This window comes from Tetrapisispora phaffii, chromosome 3 (genome assembly GCF_000236905.1).
Source record: "Tetrapisispora phaffii CBS 4417 chromosome 3, complete genome".
NCBI classification, from domain to species: domain Eukaryota; kingdom Fungi; phylum Ascomycota; class Saccharomycetes; order Saccharomycetales; family Saccharomycetaceae; genus Tetrapisispora; species Tetrapisispora phaffii.
The window spans coordinates 427,890-450,338 of NC_016522.1; the positions used below are offsets into that span (position 1 = coordinate 427,890).

General features: G+C 32.1%; 12 protein-coding genes across 12 annotated transcripts; 9 read left to right on the top strand and 3 right to left on the bottom strand.

Annotated features, from left to right (window-relative positions):
* Positions 1–314: 314 nt before the first annotated feature.
* Positions 315–1,016, top strand: TPHA0C01870 (uncharacterized protein; the record flags this gene model as incomplete). Its single annotated transcript, XM_003684729.1, has 1 exon — positions 315–1,016. One exon carries the CDS (start codon positions 315–317, stop codon positions 1,014–1,016), a length of 702 nt encoding a protein of 233 aa, XP_003684777.1.
* A 2,503-nt stretch (positions 1,017–3,519) lies between these two features.
* NHP2 (snoRNA-binding protein NHP2) lies at positions 3,520–3,963 on the top strand (the record flags this gene model as incomplete). Its single annotated transcript, XM_003684730.1, has 1 exon — positions 3,520–3,963. One exon carries the CDS (start codon positions 3,520–3,522, stop codon positions 3,961–3,963), a length of 444 nt encoding a protein of 147 aa, XP_003684778.1.
* A 421-nt stretch (positions 3,964–4,384) lies between these two features.
* SNU56 (Snu56p) lies at positions 4,385–5,707 on the top strand (the record flags this gene model as incomplete). The annotated part of the gene is made up of 1 exon (XM_003684731.1): positions 4,385–5,707. The coding sequence occupies one exon, from the start codon at positions 4,385–4,387 to the stop codon at positions 5,705–5,707; it is 1,323 nt and encodes a 440-aa protein (XP_003684779.1).
* A 481-nt stretch (positions 5,708–6,188) lies between these two features.
* TPHA0C01910 (uncharacterized protein) lies at positions 6,189–8,609 on the top strand (the record flags this gene model as incomplete). Its single annotated transcript, XM_003684732.1, has 1 exon — positions 6,189–8,609. One exon carries the CDS (start codon positions 6,189–6,191, stop codon positions 8,607–8,609), a length of 2,421 nt encoding a protein of 806 aa, XP_003684780.1.
* Positions 8,610–8,853: 244 nt separating this feature from the next.
* MRPL7 (mitochondrial 54S ribosomal protein uL5m) lies at positions 8,854–9,747 on the bottom strand (the record flags this gene model as incomplete). The annotated part of the gene is made up of 1 exon (XM_003684733.1): positions 8,854–9,747. One exon carries the CDS (start codon positions 9,745–9,747, stop codon positions 8,854–8,856), a length of 894 nt encoding a protein of 297 aa, XP_003684781.1.
* Positions 9,748–10,313: 566 nt separating this feature from the next.
* GLE1 (nucleoporin GLE1) lies at positions 10,314–12,017 on the top strand (the record flags this gene model as incomplete). The annotated part of the gene is made up of 1 exon (XM_003684734.1): positions 10,314–12,017. One exon carries the CDS (start codon positions 10,314–10,316, stop codon positions 12,015–12,017), a length of 1,704 nt encoding a protein of 567 aa, XP_003684782.1.
* A 463-nt stretch (positions 12,018–12,480) lies between these two features.
* Positions 12,481–13,092, top strand: FMN1 (riboflavin kinase; the record flags this gene model as incomplete). The annotated part of the gene is made up of 1 exon (XM_003684735.1): positions 12,481–13,092. One exon carries the CDS (start codon positions 12,481–12,483, stop codon positions 13,090–13,092), a length of 612 nt encoding a protein of 203 aa, XP_003684783.1.
* A 1,388-nt stretch (positions 13,093–14,480) lies between these two features.
* TPHA0C01950 (reticulon family protein) lies at positions 14,481–15,308 on the top strand (the record flags this gene model as incomplete). Its single annotated transcript, XM_003684736.1, has 1 exon — positions 14,481–15,308. One exon carries the CDS (start codon positions 14,481–14,483, stop codon positions 15,306–15,308), a length of 828 nt encoding a protein of 275 aa, XP_003684784.1.
* Positions 15,309–15,589: 281 nt separating this feature from the next.
* On the bottom strand, positions 15,590–17,377 carry ACK1 (Ack1p; the record flags this gene model as incomplete). Its single annotated transcript, XM_003684737.1, has 1 exon — positions 15,590–17,377. One exon carries the CDS (start codon positions 17,375–17,377, stop codon positions 15,590–15,592), a length of 1,788 nt encoding a protein of 595 aa, XP_003684785.1.
* Positions 17,378–17,941: 564 nt separating this feature from the next.
* IVY1 (Ivy1p) lies at positions 17,942–19,570 on the bottom strand (the record flags this gene model as incomplete). Its single annotated transcript, XM_003684738.1, has 1 exon — positions 17,942–19,570. One exon carries the CDS (start codon positions 19,568–19,570, stop codon positions 17,942–17,944), a length of 1,629 nt encoding a protein of 542 aa, XP_003684786.1.
* Positions 19,571–20,156: 586 nt separating this feature from the next.
* MRPL11 (mitochondrial 54S ribosomal protein uL10m) lies at positions 20,157–20,948 on the top strand (the record flags this gene model as incomplete). The annotated part of the gene is made up of 1 exon (XM_003684739.1): positions 20,157–20,948. The coding sequence occupies one exon, from the start codon at positions 20,157–20,159 to the stop codon at positions 20,946–20,948; it is 792 nt and encodes a 263-aa protein (XP_003684787.1).
* A 651-nt stretch (positions 20,949–21,599) lies between these two features.
* TRM8 (tRNA (guanine46-N7)-methyltransferase) lies at positions 21,600–22,448 on the top strand (the record flags this gene model as incomplete). Its single annotated transcript, XM_003684740.1, has 1 exon — positions 21,600–22,448. One exon carries the CDS (start codon positions 21,600–21,602, stop codon positions 22,446–22,448), a length of 849 nt encoding a protein of 282 aa, XP_003684788.1.
* Between the last annotated feature and the right edge of the window lies 1 nt (position 22,449).

Genomic DNA, 22,449 nt, shown 5'->3' on the forward strand with positions numbered 1-22,449 from the left:
TTACAACTATTAATATATTAAAGTAATGAATTCATCTATTGAGCAGATGTGTAGCTTAATATATGAAACAGACCGACATATAAGGAACAGAATGTGACGATACTTAAGTCTCGAATGCAACAGTGTATGATAGCATTCTAATAGTATCTGCTATTTGTAGTTTATTTAGTAAGACAACTAATCGGATTGACTATAATAATCCTTACCTACTAACTATGAATGCAAACGAACAACTTATCCACCCAGTCAACGTCAACACCATTGACCCTGTTGCTGGTTCCGCGCTTGTTTCTTCACGTTAAGATGTTACCCGGATGAACTCAAATTCATCTGTTTCCATTCGTGAGATTAATGATGGTATGTCCAACATGATTATTCATGATGCTAACAACAATGACAGCATCATTAAGGGTATTAGAAGAAGGTTAGTCGTATTAAGAAAGGCTCGTAAAGAACTATTCTCGAATAGCGATGCCAATCCAGATATTACGAATGACAATGATTTAAAAGAAATCCTAGAGTTCGAAGAAAATGAAGGCATTATCCGAAGAGCAATTGAAAGGTACACCAAGGAACTAGCAGATTTAGAAGGTCAAACGACAAGCAAAATCAATGCTAAGGATGCTAGGAATGGCAATCATTTTACTAAATATCAATTGTCAGATGCTGAGTTGCATGACTCTAAATCATATATATCAAGTCCAGCGGAAAATGCAGCACAAATTGTGATTAAACATACAGATCCGAATATTATTAAATTCAAAACGCTTAGAGGTACTGAGATCTGGATGAACACAGTACAACTAAATTATAAGTTCAATGATACGCTAGATATGTTAGAGCCATTCCCAGATTGGTTTGAGAAATTAGAACAATTTCTTAACTTTTACAGCCTGGATGAGGTTACAAAATTATGCGCAGGAACAACAATTTCTGAGGTAGAACATCAATTCCTAACAGGATTGATTAAAGAAAAATTAACTGTGAGGAAGTTATTGGATATATTATTGATATGAATAAAATAATCGATATCATACAAGAAATACGAAAAATATGCATTAAAAAGCTTACTCCTCAACGAAGATGGAAGATTTGGATAAAGTTCATATTTCGGGAAAATATCCCAATAATTCCCTACAGTTCAATAATCTTACTAAGATTGTTACGCTGGAACAATTCCTTGGCACCTCTGAATTCAATATTATATGTACAATAATAGAAAGATTAAGTAGAAAAATTTTGAAACGAGTAAACTTTAGAAATAAGGATCTTGTAAATATACGAACAAACCAAGCTCTTAGACTAGTTCATCAAGAAACTGATGAAACAGTTGAAGAATATCAAATATTCAATTCAGATATCGAGTATAAAGAAAGAGAGAGAATAATAACAGAAATATTTCTTATAACCTGAAGATTAATAATAATAACCTTAGACACCACTTACAAAAAAAAGTAAGATCCTTAAAAAAACAGGTACAATTCAACTAAGGAGGACTTGGTTGATGTGGTAATTGATACAGGTTCAGGTATCAAATTTACAAACAACTAAAACTTATTATCTAAGTTTAAAACACTGAATAAGGCACCAACCTATTACGGTACAGGAGGTGATCAAAATGAATTAAAAATAATTGGAGAAGGATACCTGAGGATAAAATAAATACTAATGAAACTTTTGATGAAATCAAAGTATGTTTCTGTCCTCAGGAAGATGCTACGGTAATATCCGCCAATGGTTTGAGGATCCAAAAAGGATTGTCACTACAAAAAAATTATAAATTTCTGTCTAACAGTACCTTACGGGTAAAAGTTTATAATATAGAAAACAAGCTATGGATTAAATCAGAATACTTACTAATAGAAAACAGCGAAAGAAAAAATAAACATAGTGATATTAACATTACAATTAAATATAAGTTTAGCTGGGTCAAGCCATCATCATCGTTTAAAGAAAAATCATTTCTATAAAAGAAGCACATGAAAGAACTAATCACTTTCTGTTAGATGCGTTGATTCATAATATCAAACATAATTCTTTTACAGATATTGAAAATGTTTCAATTAACGAAGGAAGACATAGACATCTTTCAGTGTGATCTTTGCACATATGGTAAAAGTAAACTGCATAACCACTCGAAATAGTTAATGAGTCAACATTATATTAAAATAAAACCAAGGCAATCGTGGAGTTTAGATTTTCGTGGTCCAATGGGAAAGCATTTAGCCAGAACAGGCAACTACTTACTATTAATGATTGTTGTGTATCCAAATTTATGTTAGTAACTACGCATAAAGAAAAAACTAAAGAGGTTATAACCGATCAAATAAGGAATAACATTAACCTTATAAAAGAACAATATGGTAGTGTGGTCAAAGAACTCATAGTGGATAAAGGATCTGAATTTACAAAATGATTTTGAAGTAATATATTATAGACAAAGGTTTAAACACTATATGGATTGATGTAGATGATCATGTTTCAAATGCAAGAGCTGAACCCTTTTTCGGTATTTTAAATGTAGATATTAGATCATTGCTCTAACACAGAATTACATTAGAGCTTATGGAAATTCGCCGTCTTTACAGCTGCTGGAAAAGGAATATGTAAAACAAGATGTTCTGATACATATTATATACATATATATATAATATACAAGTAATGTTTGTCACCTACACAAATGATTACAGGTGAAAAGAAGCCTACAAAATTCAGCGGTCAATTGATATTCAACACCTTTTGAACTACAAGACTCATGAGTTATCTGGTTGAAAATGTCCGGACCATTATCAGTCCTCAGTTTTAATAAGTTCAAACCTCGGTCCATAAAATGGACCTCAGCCTTTGCGTTTTAAGCCATTAATTCATTTGCCGCGTTTGCTTTAAAGTTCAAGTGTATAACATTATAATACCAGGAGGCAGCATCAGGAAGTGTCATAAAATATGTAATATCTTCGTACCCATTATATCGAATCCACCATAAATATCCACCTGAATCAGTTCTAATACAAGCTCATATTTAGGGGCACAGAAGGCTTACCTTTGTTCATAATAGCTTTGAACAAGGAGGAAGTTGGACAGAGCATAATCTTTGTCTCGCTTATGCTTAGTTCATTGATGGTACATGCTAAGCAGTTGTATGATCTAACAGAAGGATGTCCAGGCGGGCATTGTGTTAATAACGTTAGTTCATAACCGAGTTTTATAATGAATGATTTATGAAACTTAAAACATTTTAAATTATTTATCGTGTAAAATGATATTTTATGGTTAGTGAAAATTTTTTGCATTGAGAATTGAGATGAGATGAGCATAATAAGATACATAATATAGTCTTAGTAAATAAATCACTGCTCAAAGATAGTTTGTGAAAAATCAAATGATATTATTTTAGATATAAGAATATTATTATTTTGTTATAAAGATAGGTTGCTCGTATATCAATTCTTATTATTGAAATTTTTTCATTTTAAAATTTGAGGAATCAAGAAAAACTAGTCCACATACACACAAACGAAGATGGCTTCCGAATCTAAAGCAGAAGATAATTATGACGCTAGAATGCCAGCTGTTCTACCATTTGCTAAACCATTAGCTTCCAAGAAATTGAATAAGAAAATTTTAAAGACTGTTAAGAAGGCTTCCAAGGCTAAGAATGTCAAGAGAGGTGTTAAGGAAGTCGGTAAGGCTTTAAGAAAAGGTGAAAAAGGTTTGGTTGTCATTGCTGGTGATATCTCTCCAGGTGATGTTATCTCCCATTTACCAGTTTTATGCGAAGACAACTCTGTCCCATACATATTTATCCCATCCAAGCAAGATTTAGGTTCAGCAGGTGCTACTAAGAGACCAACCTCCGTTGTTTTTATTGTTCCAGGTAGTAACAAGAAGAAGGAAGGTAAATCTAAGGAAGAAGAATACAAGGAAACTTTCAATGATGTTGTTAAGGAAGTCGAAAATTTATAATCAAAAGGAATCGGTTTTCTTATAATAATAAAAAAGTAGAAAAGCAAGATATTCATTAAGAAAATTAACTTAACTGTCATTGCGTGCATCATTTAAAAAAACGTAATATTATCAAAACAAGATTATTTAAATAGTAATCTTCATTTTATAACGTGTATACTAAAATATAAATCCCATTTGTTTAATAATTGTTTTATTGTAACCTATTTGTCTTTATAGTATCTGTTTCATTACCATCTGTATTTTATATTGTGACCGTAAATATACATAGCTTAAAGCAGGCGAAGGTGTTTAAAAAAATCAAGACAAATATTAAAAGTAACTTGAAAGAAATATTAATTGTGATTATTCAAAATGTCCTCTTAGATATGAAACGAATTGATAAAGTTAGTAATAAGTTGAAACATAATTGACAGTTCAAATGCCTGTAAAGAAAAGAATAAGAGAATCTGAATCAGCAAAGGTTACTGCTCTCTTTAAGAAGAAACGTACTCAACTAAATGAGAATGACAATGAAGATGTCCAGAATATATGGCGAAAACTAAATAACATTAGTACAAAATATGAAGATTCTGGTAAAAACATAAAGAATAGTCTTTTGTTTGTAACGTTTACTCAAAGTTATTCAGATAACGATATTAGTAATTGTATAACTGCATTGCACCAATACATCGATGAATCAAAGTTACAATTTATTATACATTGTAAGCATAAATTTGTCATTCTGAAAACCTTTAATATCTTAGATTGCTGTTTAACATTAACAATTTTGTTTGCATTTAAAAACAAACGTTGGGTTTCTAAAAATACAAATAATTACTTCTCTATATCCAAAGAACTAGATATAAGAGGGTCGTTTTATTTGTCAGAAAGAACAAAATTGGTTGAAGAAGAGAATAATAATATAATTATGAATAAAATTCAGAAATCAACATATTCCTGTATACAGCACTTCGATGAATTTCATATAACTGAAGGAAAAAATATACTAAAATTTATGGATACATTGAGTAAATTTTTTATTAGTCTTAAATTTTCAAAGAATAATAGTATCATAAAGGCCTTCACTCGTTCGTATACTAACTTCGTGACATCATTGGACACCCATATGACTGAAATGGCATTGGATCCCTTTATGTTGTATGATCTCGAACACATAATATCACAAAATAAACCTCTAATAGAAGAATCAAAAAATCATATTGCCAACTACGCCAAAGAACTAACACAATACACTAAAGGCATAGTGTTAACAGAAAATGGTAGTGGAAATAGTACTAGGAATACGAATTCTAGTGAAAGCACAATTGATGTTGAAAAGTACAATAATGAAGAACACACTACACGTAATCCAAAGCAAACTCTAATTAGATCAACATTTATGACTCAAGAACAAATTAAAGATCATTGTGTTGCATCAGTTAAAGCTGGTATGGATACTATTAAAGAAAAATCTCCTTACGATATTATGAAGGTATATTTGAAATGCCCAAAACAAAACTATATTGACTTGATATATCAAAACTTAAATGACCTCACCACAAAAAGTAACTGTAACATCATAGTCCTACATCTAAATAATTTGCATGAATCAGAAGATTGGTTCAAAACTCTCGATATTTCAAAATATACAAACTTTACACAAGTTCCACATCCAAGTACAGTTCGAATTGTAAGTATTGGTGGAGTTGGAGAGCATATATTAAAGGCATTCCAAATGATTTTGGATATATTGAACACTTAAATAGTAGTTAGAGAATATTTTTCCTAATTTTTTACTCAATGCATAGCAATAATTTATCTACTTTGAACATTCATATTAGCAGTTTAATATTTAACCATATCATTTAAAAATGAAGCCGCACTTCTTAAATCCTGCACAATTTCCAAGAAAGTGTCAATACTCTGTTCATTATATTATTGCATATGGTTCCTAAGGTACTACTAATTCTTCGCTCAAGCGGAGAAACAATGGAATCGGAACTACTTGCAAATAGAAATAATGAAATATTTGTGATGTCTGAACCTACATATATTATCTATATGGACATTTAAAGGAAAGTTTTGTATCATATTATAACTATCTAATTGTATAGAAATGAAATATAAGTGATAGTTAATATTGATATCATTTAATATTGACAAGCTAACGTGTATTTTTGAAGCTGAACAATGTCCACTTTTGGAACTAATTAGCATTTAAGATATATATAGAAACACTAATTATGCTTAAATCATATGATACTAGCAAGCCCAAAAGAAAGTCATTTTTCTTTTTTGGTAGTAATAATGAAAATATAATAAAGTTAGATAATCCCAATGATAAAAAGAATACAAAACAAATGAAAGTAGCATCGAAAAATAAAATTAATCCATTGTCCAAAGAACCACTACGAAATCAACCTGTCAGTTCATCTCCATTTGATCAAATAGATAATACGAATAATAAAAGAGAAGTAGAAAAAATTGCGGTATCTTCTATAGCAAATAGCGAGAGTAATGAAAAGCATAATCCTTTTAGAACTAATGCTTCTTCTAATGTCATCATACCAGCAAATACAGATATTTCAAAAGAACTTCTGCGTCCATCAGGTACTGTATTAGGCAGAAGACCACTTCCACCAAAACTAGATATGAGAAATATATCTAAATCTGCAACTTTGAGGTCAAATATAAATAATAAAAGTGAAACTAAAAAGAAATTTGAACCTGATAATGATAATGATATTGGAGTGATTACCAACGTTGAGTCTTTAAACGAATGTCTGGGTGATGAGAATAAGCATAGAAGACAAAGGTCAGAAGCAGAAAAATTAGTGGATGATATTGATGATTTTTTAGCGAAGCATAAAGGGCGAAGTGCAAGCCCTTCTCCTGGCATTGATATTGATATATATAGCGATCATGCTGTTTCTCCCATTGGTGCTCTATCACTAGATGCAGATGGTATTATGAAGTTCAAAGATAGCAACTCAAATCCTTTTCAAGAATATAATGACAAAGATTTTGTTGAAGAAAGGGAAAATTCTAAACATCATGATACCTTAAGCAAGCGTTCGACGTTGATCTCAACAGCAACTACAACAGAAAGTGATAATTTTTCATTTGCTAAGACAATAGCTGCTTCATCTGAGACTACACAACCGATCCAAATAAATGACACCACCGCTGCAAATACAGACATGCCCAATTTGGTATATAAACATGATACATTCAATATGGTCTCCTCTAATGACAATCAAGGGTATAATTCTTTTATAGCTAGTGATATCGATATTTCTTCCGATGAATCAGATTTCGCCAACAGATCTGTGACATACAGTGCCAATCATAATAATTTTAATAATAGTAACAAATCTACGGAAGAAATTAAAAACTATCAGAAGCTGCCAAATAATTATTCTACAGATGGGTTTTCAGTGAGCTCTGAGAAGAAAGTTTTCAGAGTCGTTAATGATGAAAAGGTAAATTTCAATTTTCATTCTGACTCTGAGTCTGAGTCTGAGTCTGAGTCTGATTCCAATTTTACATATGGCAATGATCCTACACCTTCTAACTTTTCTCAAACTCAAGTTCAAAGTAAAGATGAAAATAAGAATGAATCTTTGTACCTTTCTGATCAACAAGTTTCGGTTATAGATAAAAGTAGCCATTATACTGGAAATAGTGAATATGTTTATCCGGAAGAAGTAATAAACAATATTTCAAAAATATCGAAAGTGGATAAGGATTTAAATGAAATTTCATATAATGCAGAGAATTTGTCAAGCAATGCAGAATTGTTAAGTGGGGGGGTCATTAAACCGGACAGTATTAATAAGTCTTTAGATATTGAATCAGCTACTTCCTCTTTAAACCACGACCAGATTGGCGAAGTTGCCTCTTCAAGTGCGTTAGAGGATAAATCTTTAGGAAGTCCTTCATACATGAGCAACAAATATATATCATCAGTTAAAAGAGAAGGAAACGTGAGTTTAGTGTCAGGATATGTTGAAGAAGTTAGACTAAAATATATTAAGACTGCCAATTTTCTTCAAGCACCCCCTAATTTGCCAATTAGTTTGAAACAAAAGAATAATGTTATAAGACCACAAAATATGAAAGTTAGGATAAGGACTAGTTCCAAACAAGTCGGTATTAAGCATGGGAAGATTAAGAGTAAGCTACTGTCTTTAGAAACAATATCTGATGAGGCTAAAGCGAATAAAATTGAAACTAACTTGGTAGATCACACTAAAGAATTTCATAACTTAATGAATAAAAAAGATCAGATACCAGAACAATCTGATGAAGATTCAGATAATGATGTTGAAAGTTACTTGAAGGATATTCCAGGGGATAATGCTTACAATAGCGATGACATATTTGAACCATTGCGAGAAAAAAAGGACAATAATAATGACTTGGCAAGATCTAATACGACAACAAGCTATTACACCAAAGCACAGCAAAGAAGAAAGAGAACAGGTACTTTGGATAATAATTATTCAAATTTGCATGATTTACCAACAGATATTAATATTAATGACTACTTAGAAAATGAGATAGAAAAGGTTGAAGATATTAAAGATGATGATATGCCTTTAGAGCCATATATTTCTGTCGGTGGATTACATATAACTAATCCAGATACGGATTCCGATTAGAATTTCACATTTAGAAATTAGGCTGTTAATTTTATGAAGACTAACTTCATATATAGGATTGTATAGCAATAAATATTATTAATAATGTTCTTGAAATGATTATTATCAGGTATACAAGCTTAAATAGTTTTATAGGTAATATTTACTATATGATCATGTATTGGTCTGCTGTTTTATTTACAGGGAGAGTATGAATCTTATTTCTTTATAATATACTAGGGTAGGCTTATTATTCAATGTAGTATTAAAATTCTTGATTTTTAGAACCATTGAATGGAATTTGGAACCCGCTGATTAAAGTTCTTGCTTGAGCATCGGTCTGTGCAGATGTATTAATGTTAATATGCATACCAAATGATACAGGCCATAAATCTTGATTGCTATCGATTTCTGGGAAGAATCTTACATCACTTGGTGTTAAACCAAAAGATATACTACCAAATTTATTTCCGGATGTATTACTGATACCTTTGTATTCTCTTATTCTTGGTAATACAATTTCTGACAAAGTTAACAAAAATTGGGTCATTGGGCGACCCTTTAATTCCACCTTAGCACCCATATGGTTACCTTTCCTGACCTTCCAGGAAGGAACATCAGTTCTTGAATATAGTGGGATTGGTTTTACTCCAGTGATTTGTTGCAATTGTAAGCTTGCAGAGATCGCTAAAAGAGGATTTTCTTTCGCTTGAGAAACGTAACAGTTCAACACAACGCTTTCAATATTTGGTATATTTTTCCAATCTATTGGATTAACATCAGGTAACTGAGATTTAGAACCTTTGGGATTCTTGGTTCTTCTATTCAAATGGTATGGAGATGTGCCATCCCATGGTCTTCTTTTCAAACCTTCAATTTTTTTCTTTCCATGAGAGTAAGTCATTAACAATAAGTCACTTTGTAACGTGTTCAAATAATGTTCCTGGCCTCTGTCTTGACAAACTGCTACTGGTTTAAAAGCGGGAGATCTGATATCATTTTTATTAAAATTCAATTCTGGAAATCTAGGAGATAACTTGGCCTTATCAATTTTCACCAAATGATGGACTGGTTTTACAATAGAACATGCTGATTTCGCTAAAGCAGAACCTGTGAAAAAACCTCTACACAAATTATAATTCACCGCTAATCTTTGCATCTTTTCAATCTTAAGGAACTTTGTACTTATGATGGCAATTGAATAGCTTAACACCAAAGAGTTCGAATCAAAGAATAACCTTCAGGTACACGTACTTTCCTTTCCTTAAAATAGTATATTGAGAGTTGTATACTATCTTCAATTTACCGCTATATACTTCGAGCAAGTTGGGTTTAATATATATTCAAATATTCAAATATATGTATCCTATGCTTCGACCGTTCATTGAATTCTCAAAATTCCATAATATTTGAAATGTGAATAGAGAGAATCATTCTGTACGTTGGTTATACTGGAGTAAGAAGCCGAAACAAAACTTGAAATATTAATGGAAATCTAATAGTTAGCAATCCATCGATTTAGAATAAATCAATATGTTAAATGGAATGATTTATTATTCAGGAAGTAATTTTTAAGTATGTAAAGTGCAAATTCATCTGAGCAGGATACTAAAAAATCTTAAGGAATTATTTTGTATTTGTGTGAATTGAATTGGGTGATCTGAGTGTAAATAAAAGACAGACATTTAGAAGGTTCATAAAAGGGAAGAAAACTATTACGCTGCTATGAAATTTGCGTTTGATGACTTATTGAATTCTAGTGAGAATGATGATCTATTAGATAAGGTGGTTACGAGTGAGAATATCCAAGAATCTCCTTTATCTTCTCCTAATTTAGATTATACATATATCAATGAAAGTGAAGAGGATGAAAGTATTCCACATCTTCGATTGCCAAGGAAGCAACTAGATAATGAAATCATGATAAACAGTTTAAACAAGGTGAACAATATGAATAGCTTTGTTGAGTTACGTAAATCTGAAGAGACCCCAAGTCTCAATCCTGAACTTCTTCAATACATGAAGGATCTAGACTTAGATTCTAGATTGCCCAGGATAAATGTATCGTTACATGTATTAGTTTCAAACAATGGCAATCTCTTAGTTAATAATAACCAAGCAGATGGTTCTTTGGAAACTGTAAAGAAGATTGAGATTGACAACTCAAAGGAAAAAGCGGTTCTATCGATACAACATTCATTTACTTCGAGATTGAATGCACTAGTAAATAGCAATTTAGAGCAAGTTAAAGATATTAAGAAACGTAAAAAAGAGGAAGAACAGAGGATACGTAAAGAGAGAGAAGACAGAGAACGTAAGATAGAAGAAGAAAGAAGACGTAAAAAGGCTGAGGAAGAACTGAAACGCAAAGAGGAAGAAGAACGATTGAGACTCGAAAAAGAAGCACTTGATAAACAAAAGAAAGAATTAGAGCTTAAAGAAAAAGCTCGAAAGGAGGAAGAGGCATTGAAGACGCAACAAGAGAAATTGGCAGAATTGAAATACAATCAAAATGTTGGCAAAGAAATTACAAACTTCAAAGAGATTAATAAAACGTTCTTATATTATAAAGATAAAATAAAAGAAATCAAGCGTGATATAATTGAACCTGTTAAAAATGGTGATAAAAATTTCAAGAGTATACTATCGAAGCATAAGCGTAAAATAAATCCAAAATTCGGTCAATTGACCAACAGCACCCAGCAATTAAAAAATGTTTATGAGGAACTGACAAAACTCGTTGACGAAACAAAGACAAATCAATTATCATATAATTGGATATTGAATTTCATATGTAAGGCAATAGTATCTCAAGCAGAAACCGAGGTTCGAGTCAAGCCAGCATCTTCATTAGCACTTGGGAAGTTATCTGTTTTATTAATGATTAGATATGAAGAATTGACAGAATTATTGAAAGCAAGATTTATTAAAAAATGTCCATTTGTTATAGGTTTTTCATGTAAAATTGATACAGAAGAAGGTAGGCTAAGGATGGGATGGAAACGTAAGGAAGATAATAAATGGGAAGAAGAGACGACATATGACGAAAGAATGGGAGGTATGGTTACTTTATTTTCTGTAATCACTAGATTACCTGTTTCTACTGAATTTAATGGAATTACTGCTGAATCGAGAAATCCTATCCCAATAAGTGAATCGTGGAGATTCCTTGCAAGGATTTGTAACATGGATAAAGAATTATTAACAAACTCGCATTTCATCATTTTATGTTCGTGGTGGGAAGCAGCAGGGAAGCAGTTTGTTGAGCATTATGGAAAGCAGGGAGAAAAGCTATTGCGATTGGTTGCTGGAAACCTAATAAACTCAGTTTCTGCTTCCAAATTTATTGGTGCCGCAAGATTATCGATTCTAATTGAAGAATGGATCACAACAGGTAGCATCAAATCATTCCCCGAAATGGATGCGTAATGATCATCAGATACTTAATACAGCATGTATGAGAAAGGGAAGTACATCCAAAATTAAACTACGAGATCTCCATGGTACTCAATTGGCAAAGGTCACTAAACAGCATATAATATAGAATAAACTAACTCACTAACAATATTTAAACTTTTAAATATAATTATTAATCATTTTATAATTTATTAGTAAATACAATTACTAATGCATTTGTTATTAGCAGTTTAAATGTCGGCGCTGAGCCGCATTGATTTGTTCTAGAAAATTTAAGTATTAGCAATTTTGAAAAACTTCGAACTTCCTGATTGAAATAATTTAAGAACAGAGAGAAATATATATATAAGGTAAGGTTAACAACGTAGACATCTTGACGTAGTAACAGCGAGGGGAGAGACACACAGAAAGGAACAACTAAATTTTTGTGAAAGTGCACTCTTTAGCATAAATTAAACAAGAACAATTTACCATAATGAGAGCGGTTGACGTTGCTATACCTGAAGTACCACAAGCTCCATATCCTATATTTTGTTCTGAGTTCAACGAAGTGATCAATGGATTTGGTCGCGGATCTAGTGAATTAGGTATTCCTACTGCTAATATCGATATTGACAAACTTCCAAGCATAATCAATGACGACCTGTCATTGGGAGTCTATTTTGGATATTGTCAATTGATGGAGAATGATGCATTGAATATTAACAATAACGGGACTGAAACATCTTCGAATATAAAATTCAGAGAAGATGGCAGTGAAGTGATATACAACTACGGAGCTCAATTGAATGCAAGCAATGGAGATTTGGAGAAGTTGCCTGTGGTATTATCAGTGGGTAAGAATCCGTTTTATAATAATGAGCAAGATGTGGATGCGATTCAGAAGACAGTGGAATTGCATATACTGCATGACTTTGAATCTGATTTCTATGGAGCATTGATCAAATTCAATATTCTTGGATACATTAGACCGGAATTGAATTATACTTCCAAAGAACAATTAATCGATGATATTAATACTGACATCGAAATAGCGAGATCAACATTACTCAAGCCGACCTATCTAAAATACAAGGACCTATTATAATGCATAATCAACTTTTGATACAGTAGAAGTATATATATATGTGTGTGTGTGTGTGTGTGTGTGTGTGTGTGTGTGTGTTTTTGATCATCACAAGCTAATAAATAATGAATAAGAAGCATACAAATTGCCTTTTAGTAAACATATATACGTCACATGACTGCATATATACTCCCCGGCAGCGCGCACACAAACACACACGTTACCCGACACACGTACATACACAGATACCCACACAGTCAAGCGCAATAAGTACAGAGAACCACTATGACACAGACCTATAGACTTTTTGATACGGTCGTAACAGTACCACCACGTCGGTGCCCACTGACAGCATCCAGCGCTGAATAATTAGACTCAAACCGCAAAACACCTCGCATCACACAATACAAGCTGCTGCGCATCAATTCATTACCTTCTATACCGTCCATGGCACCATTAGTGAATGATCACAGCGGGCGTTGGCTGTTGTCCTTCTCCAGCGGGAAACAAAAATTTTCAGTGTTGTTGGTCCCGAAAACACTGCAAACGGCGTTCTTCGGGTTTCTGATGTCGTTCACCCGCCGGCCCTCTCTGGGTGTCTCTTGGCGTCTCGTGCGCGTGTCTTTCTCCATCGTAGCGTTTCTCTTCGATCCCATCGACGACGCTAGTACCTGGCCAGCAGTAGTGGAGGCTGCAAACACCAATGGTAGGTAAAGACCGCTCAACCGCTGCCACTCTACAAAATAACGCTAACCAATGCATAGTCGTATAGTCTCTCTAGCTTCGCGAGCAGAGGTGGTCGCGTCCAAAGTACTACCATCTTCACAGCTGAACCCATCTAGCCAAACTAATGGAATGGCAAGGTCTCTTTCTCTTTCTATTAATATGTGTTCTGACGAACACATATTAAGCTCATTGAACTGGTGGTCCCTTGCGCTGTATGTCGGTCCTGCTTAAACTTCGGCTGAACTTTTCTACTCAACCAATATATCTCTGTCTATATTTAGGTTAATGCTGTTTCTCTATGACGCCCTCGCTTCTCGGTGCTGGATGTTATCTACTAAAATTCTTCATTTTTAGTAATTAACTATCTTACTACCCAAAAAATCAAAATATCCATGTCGCTGATCAACTTAACTTCCTTTCTTTTCATTTTCAGCTAGCCTTAAAATATTCAAACTTTCCTATACTGCCATTCGCATATATATATATATATATATCATGTTATTTTATAAAGGATATTGTTATTTGATTTTCATTCCCTACTATTTAATATTCTTTTGTGGCAATCTTTACTATTCATTATATACATATTTACTTTCATTTATTTCGTTCCGTTTATACTTGGAGGTTACATATACATATATCTATAGATAGATATATATACAACGAAGTGAACTTCTTAAGCCATGTCTACTGAACAAAAGAAAGATTGTTGCGCTTGCAAATGCATCACTGAATGTGATGTTTTAACTTGGAAAAATCCAATTGAAACTGGCAAATTATTTGGTGCAAGTTTACTTGCCATTTTATTCATTAAAAATGTTAATATTTTAACATTTTTAAGTAAAACTTTGTATCTAGTTTTCTTCACAACAGGTTCAATCGAATTCATTACTAATTTGCTATTAGGCAATGGTAACGGTTTAGTCACTAAATATGGCATTCAAAACTGTCCAAACACAGTAGGTTTCATTAGACCTTATGTTGACGAATTTTTAAAGCAATTGCCAATTAAGCAGGCTGCTATGAGAAAATTGGTATTCGCAGCCTCCCCAAAAAATACTTTGAAAGCTGGTGCTTTATTCTGGTTCTTACATAAAGTCTTCAGTTTAATCTCGTTCACTAATCTATTAATAATCGTCGATTTAATCGCTTTCACTTTACCAATTGTTTACAAAAGCTATCAAACTGAAATTGATCAAGTTGTTAAACAAATTATTGAAATCTTACAAAAGAACTTAGAAGTCGCAAAGAAACAGGCTTGTGAAAAGGCTAAGCCAACTTTACAATCCTTAGACAAGAAATTAGGTCCAGTCTCTAAATTGATTAAGTCGAAATTAAACATTGATGACAAGAAGAACGAATCAGAATCCACTGCTGCTTCCTCTTCTGCTCCAGCTGCCGCCACTTCTGGTTCGGAATTCCCTTCTGTTCCAGCTTCTCAACCAATCTCTGAAGCCATCAACGCTGCTGCTGAAGACGCTTCTAAGAAAGCTGAAGAGTTATCAAACTAATTTTAATTAGATCGAATATTATATAACGAAATTAGAAGTCAATGAAGTTATATGGTAGGTTAACTACATATACAATTAATTATTTGTGTTTTTTTTACTTATTTAGCTTTATCTGTAGAGTAATTGATTTCATCATTTGAATTATATACAAATACCAATGTTACTAATATTACATTGTTTTTTTTCTTAAATCGTTAATTATAAGTTACTAATACATTATCATTTATTTTATCGTCTCTTTTGCATACAGCATTTATATAAATAAATTTATTTTAAATTATTTAAACTGGAATGCCATATTGTCGTAGCTTTTCCTTTGCCCTTAAATGTCCTAATTTGCTAGCTATTTCATACCTATTGATAGCTCTATTCATATCTTGTTTACAACCTATTCCATACTCAAAATAAGACCCTAAAATAAACTCAGCTTTACTAAATTTACCATCACTCAATTGACAACTTTTAAGTACCCAAGTAAATGATTCAACTAAATTGGGTCTCAATACGTTGGGACAACCAGTTAAATACCATCCTGCAATCGATAACATTGCTACAGCATTGGGATTGGTCTTCACTGATTTCATGTACCAGGCAATGGATTTTTCACCGCATACAGGTAAATTAAGGTATCCATTTTCGTAACAGTACCCCAGTTTCCATTGAGATAATGAATGATTGAACTCTGTCGCACATTTGTAATAGTATCTCAAGGATTTGGAAGGATCTTTGTGCATATTGGAATCAATCAATAGTTTTTTTATAGGGCTTAATAGGTTATCAAATTCATATATTTTGGCAAGCTCATATACTGATTGAGAATTTCCACTCTCTTCAAACCAATTCACTGATAATCTAACATCAGGTTGTATTATGCGCTGCCTGCTTACTTCATTAATATTATTGTTTAATCCATATAAGTAACACATACCTAACTTATACATACAAAGTTTGTTTTGGCATATCAATGCACCTTTCTCATAAAAACCAATAGCTTTCTGAATCATGTGTTCTCTTGTAATGCCCTTAGAAGGATCAGTTGAGATCCCTCTTTCAAATTCGCAACAAATACCAGCTCTATAAAAACTATCAGAATGATTAAATTTTGCAGCTATTTGGTATAATTCAAATGCTCTTGCATCATCTCTTCCAATAATATTTTTGTCTTTAATTTTAAGATAAGGCTGGTGAGAATATAAGGTGGCCATTAAATATATAGCCTTGGGGTACTTATTCGAAATCAATTTGCTCAATACTTTAAATGAGTGATCAATCATTATTTTCTGGTTTTTAATAACCTCTTCAGGCGTTAACTTTCTTGTTAATCGCTCTGCATTTATATTATATTGAGAAATAAAAGAGTCCTTGAATGCATATTCAAATAAAGTTTCACACCATTTAAATTGCACTTCATTTGTAAAATTCGAAGAATCATCAAGAGTACGTTTATATATTTCATAAAAATCGATTGCCTCAGGTGGATATGATGATAGATCAATATTTCTACTCTGCTTGATATTATTGTTTTTTGTATTATTAAGATTGCTCGTTTGTGTTGGGGGAACTTCGTTATCTGATGGAGTTCTTTCATATTGAATTCTAGAAGGGTTCTTCATCATGGCAGGCTTTGACTGAGGTTGGCTGAGTATCATATCAGGAGCTGTTACAATTGAAGTCTCTGACGAAGCAAATGAATTGGAAGATGCATTAAAGGAAGGTTGGTTTATTACTGGAGTTCTATTATTGGGTTTTCCCAATTGGTTATTTGCATCAAAATATGAAGGATTTGATATCGCATCGCTATTCTGAGAACTATTCATTTTGAAAGTTTGCTCTACCGGCGTGTGTACTGGAGTTACATAAGTATGCGGTTTGGATGGAAAGTTTGTACCAGTTACTGGAGCACGATGATTAACTTCTATACTATCGTCGATTGGGTATGGTGTATGCTTTGTATTTTTATTTATTCGTGGTGATACTTCGTTAGTCTGCTGATTCGGTGGAAATTCTTTCATATGGTTTTGGTATCTTTGATTATCATAATATTGAGAATTTTCATATTTGTAATCCATAGCGAAACCAACTTGCTATTTTCCTGATTCACGTATTCCCAAAACACGATAACGTATCGTAATATAAACTATGATAGATGCGTATTACTGCTATGTTGTTGTAAAACTTTGTATTATCATAAAAACTGTCGCCTCCCTATATCTTTCAAAATGTAAATTTATTAGATTTGAGAAAGAAATAGAAAAAATACAATACAATTTAAATTGATATTGTTGAATTGTTGCTCCACTAAAGATATGAAAACTATGTTTTACACTAATGTACTCAAAATTTGTAGTAATATTCATATGGTTATTAAAATATTCTATTAATTTAACTCTCTAGTTTAATTAAAATCTTTTTTACTTTCTCATTTTTTGTTCACATTCTTAAAAGAGCGTCCGAACAATGTAATGTAATAATAACGGTATATGAATTGAAAGATGCTAAAAATTATATGAAGGTCAAAGAATATCGGTGTTATAGTAATTGTCTATTATTTAATATGGATATTTATACAATATAATTATTTCTAACAGTTATTAGTATGTTATATTGTCTCCAGTGCATTTATATCTTGAAATTTAGCTATTGTCATGGATTGTAGATTGGTCTGCAAAATCGGGATATTCAGACTCTTCCATGGTGTTTCCAAAGTCTTGTTCATTTTCAAGCTCTGGTTTTCGCTCATGCTTTTCGAATTCTGTATGCATATCTGATAGAATATTCGTTCCTGGTAGAAGTAGCTTTTCTACGCTAGTGATGCCATTGTTCTGCTCCTGTCGACTTAGCGATTTGATATGATCTGGATTTGTATTTCTAGATGGTGGCATGATTGGCAAAGAAAACGAATTATCAAAATTCGAATCAACATCTTCATGTTCTTCATTATCCATTTGGTCACTTTCCGATTTGGTATCGGAGTCTTTAGTTTCATTTTTGAGTGGCGAAGTGATATAATTTTCGTTAGTTATGGAATTTGCATTGTCACTTGTGCATATAAATTTATGTGGAGTTGACATAAGTTCAGGATTTTCATTTACTATCTTATTTTCGTTCACATCTGATGTTGTTACCTTAGGACTTACCGCGATCTTTCCATTATTTTCAGCAGTCACTATTTTGGAAACAATATTTTCTTTTAGAGTTGGAAGTTCTTCTTCCCCGTTTATATGTTGATCAGTTTCCTGGTTATTCTTTATCTGTTGAAACTCCTCATCTTCTTCATCACTTTCGTAATTAAACGGATCATTCGAATCAGATAGTAAATTATCTAATCCACCTCCAGACCAACCTTTTCTTGCAATATTTTCTGATATTTCCACCTGAGCCCTAGTTGTACTAGCGACATTTTTTAAAACATTATTGCAAGTATCTTCCACTAGTTTATAACAATCTTGAAAATAGTGATGTTTCAAAGTCTCAACTTGATCGAGTTGAAATTGTAGATTATTTAGACTTTGTCTATATGTTAAAATATTTCTTATTTTTTTCTTCGATAGTTCTGCATTTCTTTTCTCTTGTAGTTTCAAACTACTACTCAACTCCATAAAATTATTTTTGAATTCTTTAGTCAATTTTTTATTCTCTTCTTTAAAATTTGTTAACTCCTGAAGAATATTTTCATTCAATAAATCGTTTATTATCCTTGACATAATCTGCTCATGGTTAGCCAGTAAATGGAACAACCCACTGGCTTTCAGTAATTTATCTGCACTTACATCACTACAACCTTTCAGTTTCGAAATAGCTTCTAACGAGCAGGCAAGTTCGCTGGATTCTGTGGAAATATCCACCAATTTGGAAGAATATGATTTCGAATTTTTATATAATTTTTCAATCTCAATAGCGGTATTATCCATATCTTTTTTAGTTACTAATGTTCTTAAATCGCTTATTGAACTCATCCCTGAAGTCACACTAGAAGGACGTCGGCTAGAGAATCGACTAGTAAATTTAGTAAATGGATTAAATCCGCTTTCTTTCTTATTACTGTTACCATTAATATCCGTGTCATTAATACTTGAAACAAGTTCATCCACACTATTATTATTTTCATTCACTGTCGGTAGTCTCTGATTTTCATTATTTACAATAGAATAAAATTCAGATAGATGTGGGGCATGATATCGATTGTTTGACGAGTTCTCACGAAGAGAACTATTTGATTTCAGCTCATTGGAAGTTCCAATTTTAGGTTCACTAGCCGACATTTAACTTTAAAATGAAACAAATAAACAAAGTTACAATCACGAATGCAAAGAATAATTCAATGTTAATTACAAATCACTCATTAACAAAATAAAAAAATAGGTTAACAAAACAAAAAAAGCACCTTTAACAGATGGAGGAAATGAGTTAATAACCTGTATGGCTCTTAGGTCGATCAGTTATAATCGTAATCTTCAACTAATATAATTAAGAATCTTATTTGAACTTAAATCTATTCTCATTTATATGATATCCTATGAATGATGGTATCTGTTTCTTTTAATAACAACCTTTACCCTTATAAGCTTATGCTATTTGAAATTTCAAATCGATACGTATGTAATGATAATAAGGTCAGGTTGAAATTTGAAATTATTAGAAATTGATATATAATTAATTGGATTCAATATAATAGAACAATAAATTTAGAGATAAATAGGTGAGCGTAGATAAATAAATAACGAGTCTAAGGCCTTACGTTGAATTGAAGGTAGATAATTGGAGAAGGTTTCCTCACTGTTATCCTGATTTCCCCCATTATTGTTTTTCTTTGGTAATTGCCCATAACGAAAATAAAAACTGGACGGCATGAATAGTTTAAGATTGATTCTCCCTAATACTTCTTTTGTCAAGTGTTTTTATAATAATGCTATTCCAAAGGTAGGTCTCACATCATCGTTGTATCATCACTTTAATGGAAGATGTTATTCTATTGAAACGCAGAACAAAGGTACAAAACAAGGGCATAACAAAGTAAAGTTGCCAGTTAGAAAAACCGTTAAACCAATTGACTCAAGAAAGACATTTTTAATGGATTCTTATAAAAATATGATGGAAAAGAGTTCGGTGGTCCTCTTCCTTCACTACAATAATTTACTTAAACAGGAAGATGATTTTTTCAGGTTTCAAGTAAAAGCAAATGGTGGAACATTGAAAAAACTAAGAAATGGTGTATTTGGTGCTTACTTAAGAGCATCTCATTTGGAAGATCCATGTATGCCATTAAAGAAAGGAGATAAAAACAATAATCATCCATTGTTACCACTTTTGAAAGGTTCCACAGCTGCAATTGTCTTTGATGAAACTGATTCTGTTGCTGTGTCTAAAATTTTAAAAATTCTACAGAGACATCAAGATAAATTGTTTGTGATTGGTGCTAAAGTAGAAAATTCTGTTTTCGATATTGAAAAGCTGAATAAATTCAAAGACTTACCTTCCAAGGCTCAACTCCACTCACAATTATTAGGTCTATTGCATGCATTAAGTGGTGTCGGGTTAGTAAATACGTTAGAGAACGCATCTAAAACTTTATATATGACATTACAATCGCATAATGATAATACTTTAAATACTGAGAAGTCTGAAGATTCTGAAAATTAGTGACAAAAAAAGGTTTCTTTAACCTCAATCATTTCCATCATTCAATAGATCCTTATTAAGGAAGAAGAATATAAAGAATTATAAAACTGAAATACTCATTACAACATTCCCTCATTTTCCAAGATCCTGAAGCAAAATAAAAATAAAAATAAAAATAAAAATAAAAAATACAATTAAAAGGAAACTCGAGTTTGCATAACTCATTATTTAGTAAACGCTCGTTCCTTTTGATTATTATGTATATACATATTGGAACTATATAAATGGTTTATTTTTGGTAAAATATCGTGTAAATAATCAACTATCAATATAATATTGCAGTGCTAAAATCAATTTATCTGTATATAAACCAAAATCAATTTTTCGTTATTATAAATTGTATGTATCTCTTTTGTCAAACCGTATTAGTTCTCGTTTCGCTATATCGTCCATCTGTTCTTATTGTGTAATGGAGAAAAAATTTTAGTGAAAAATTATGAAGAATAGTTTTAAAATCATCTCATCTCATCTCATCTCATCTCATCTCATGTATAACTATATATTATTGTTAATCTCTACATAAAGGTTAATGGTAATATTTATTGTTTAAATATCAAGTAAACGTATACATTGAAGATAAAGTAAGAGGAGCGATTAGCTTTGTTAGTTGAGATGAGTAACAAAGATACAGGATCAAAACGTTATGCTTATCGTGCAAATAAGGAAGAGAACCGTAAAGAATTGAAACATGTTAAAATCGATGAAAGTAGTGTGGTGAATGAAAATATGAAAATGGATTTGCCAAAGAAAAGATTCTACCGTCAAAGAGCACATTCCAATCCATTTTCTGATCATCAATTGGAATATCCAGAAAAGCCTGCTGACATGGATTGGTCAAAACTATATCCATACTATTATGATGAAAACACTAAAGAAATGACCAAGAAGGTAACCATAACTGATATTGGTTGTGGTTTTGGTGGTTTACTAATTGATTTATCCCCAGAATTTCCAAATGACCTGATTTTAGGTATGGAAATTCGTGTTCAAGTTACAAATTATGTTGAAGATAGAATTATTGCTTTGAGAACAAACAATGTTGAAACAAAAGGTTATCAGAATATTAATGTATTGAGGGGTAATGCTATGAAATTTTTACCAAACTTCTTTGAAAAAGGCCAACTATCAAAAATGTTTTTCTGTTTCCCAGATCCACATTTTAAACAAAGAAAGCATAAAGCCAGAATTATAACAAACACTTTATTAAGTGAATATGCATACGTTTTGAAAGAAGGAGGTATTATATACACCATTACAGACGTCGAAGATCTACATATATGGATGGCTAAGCATTTGGAAGAACATCCGCTATTCGAAAGATTAGATGAAACTTGGGAATCAAATGATAAATGTGTCCAAATAATGAGACATGCGACAGAAGAAGGTAAGAAAGTTGAAAGAAAGAAAGGTGATAAATTTGTAGCATGCTTCAAAAGACTGCCAACTCCAGAAATTATCTAAT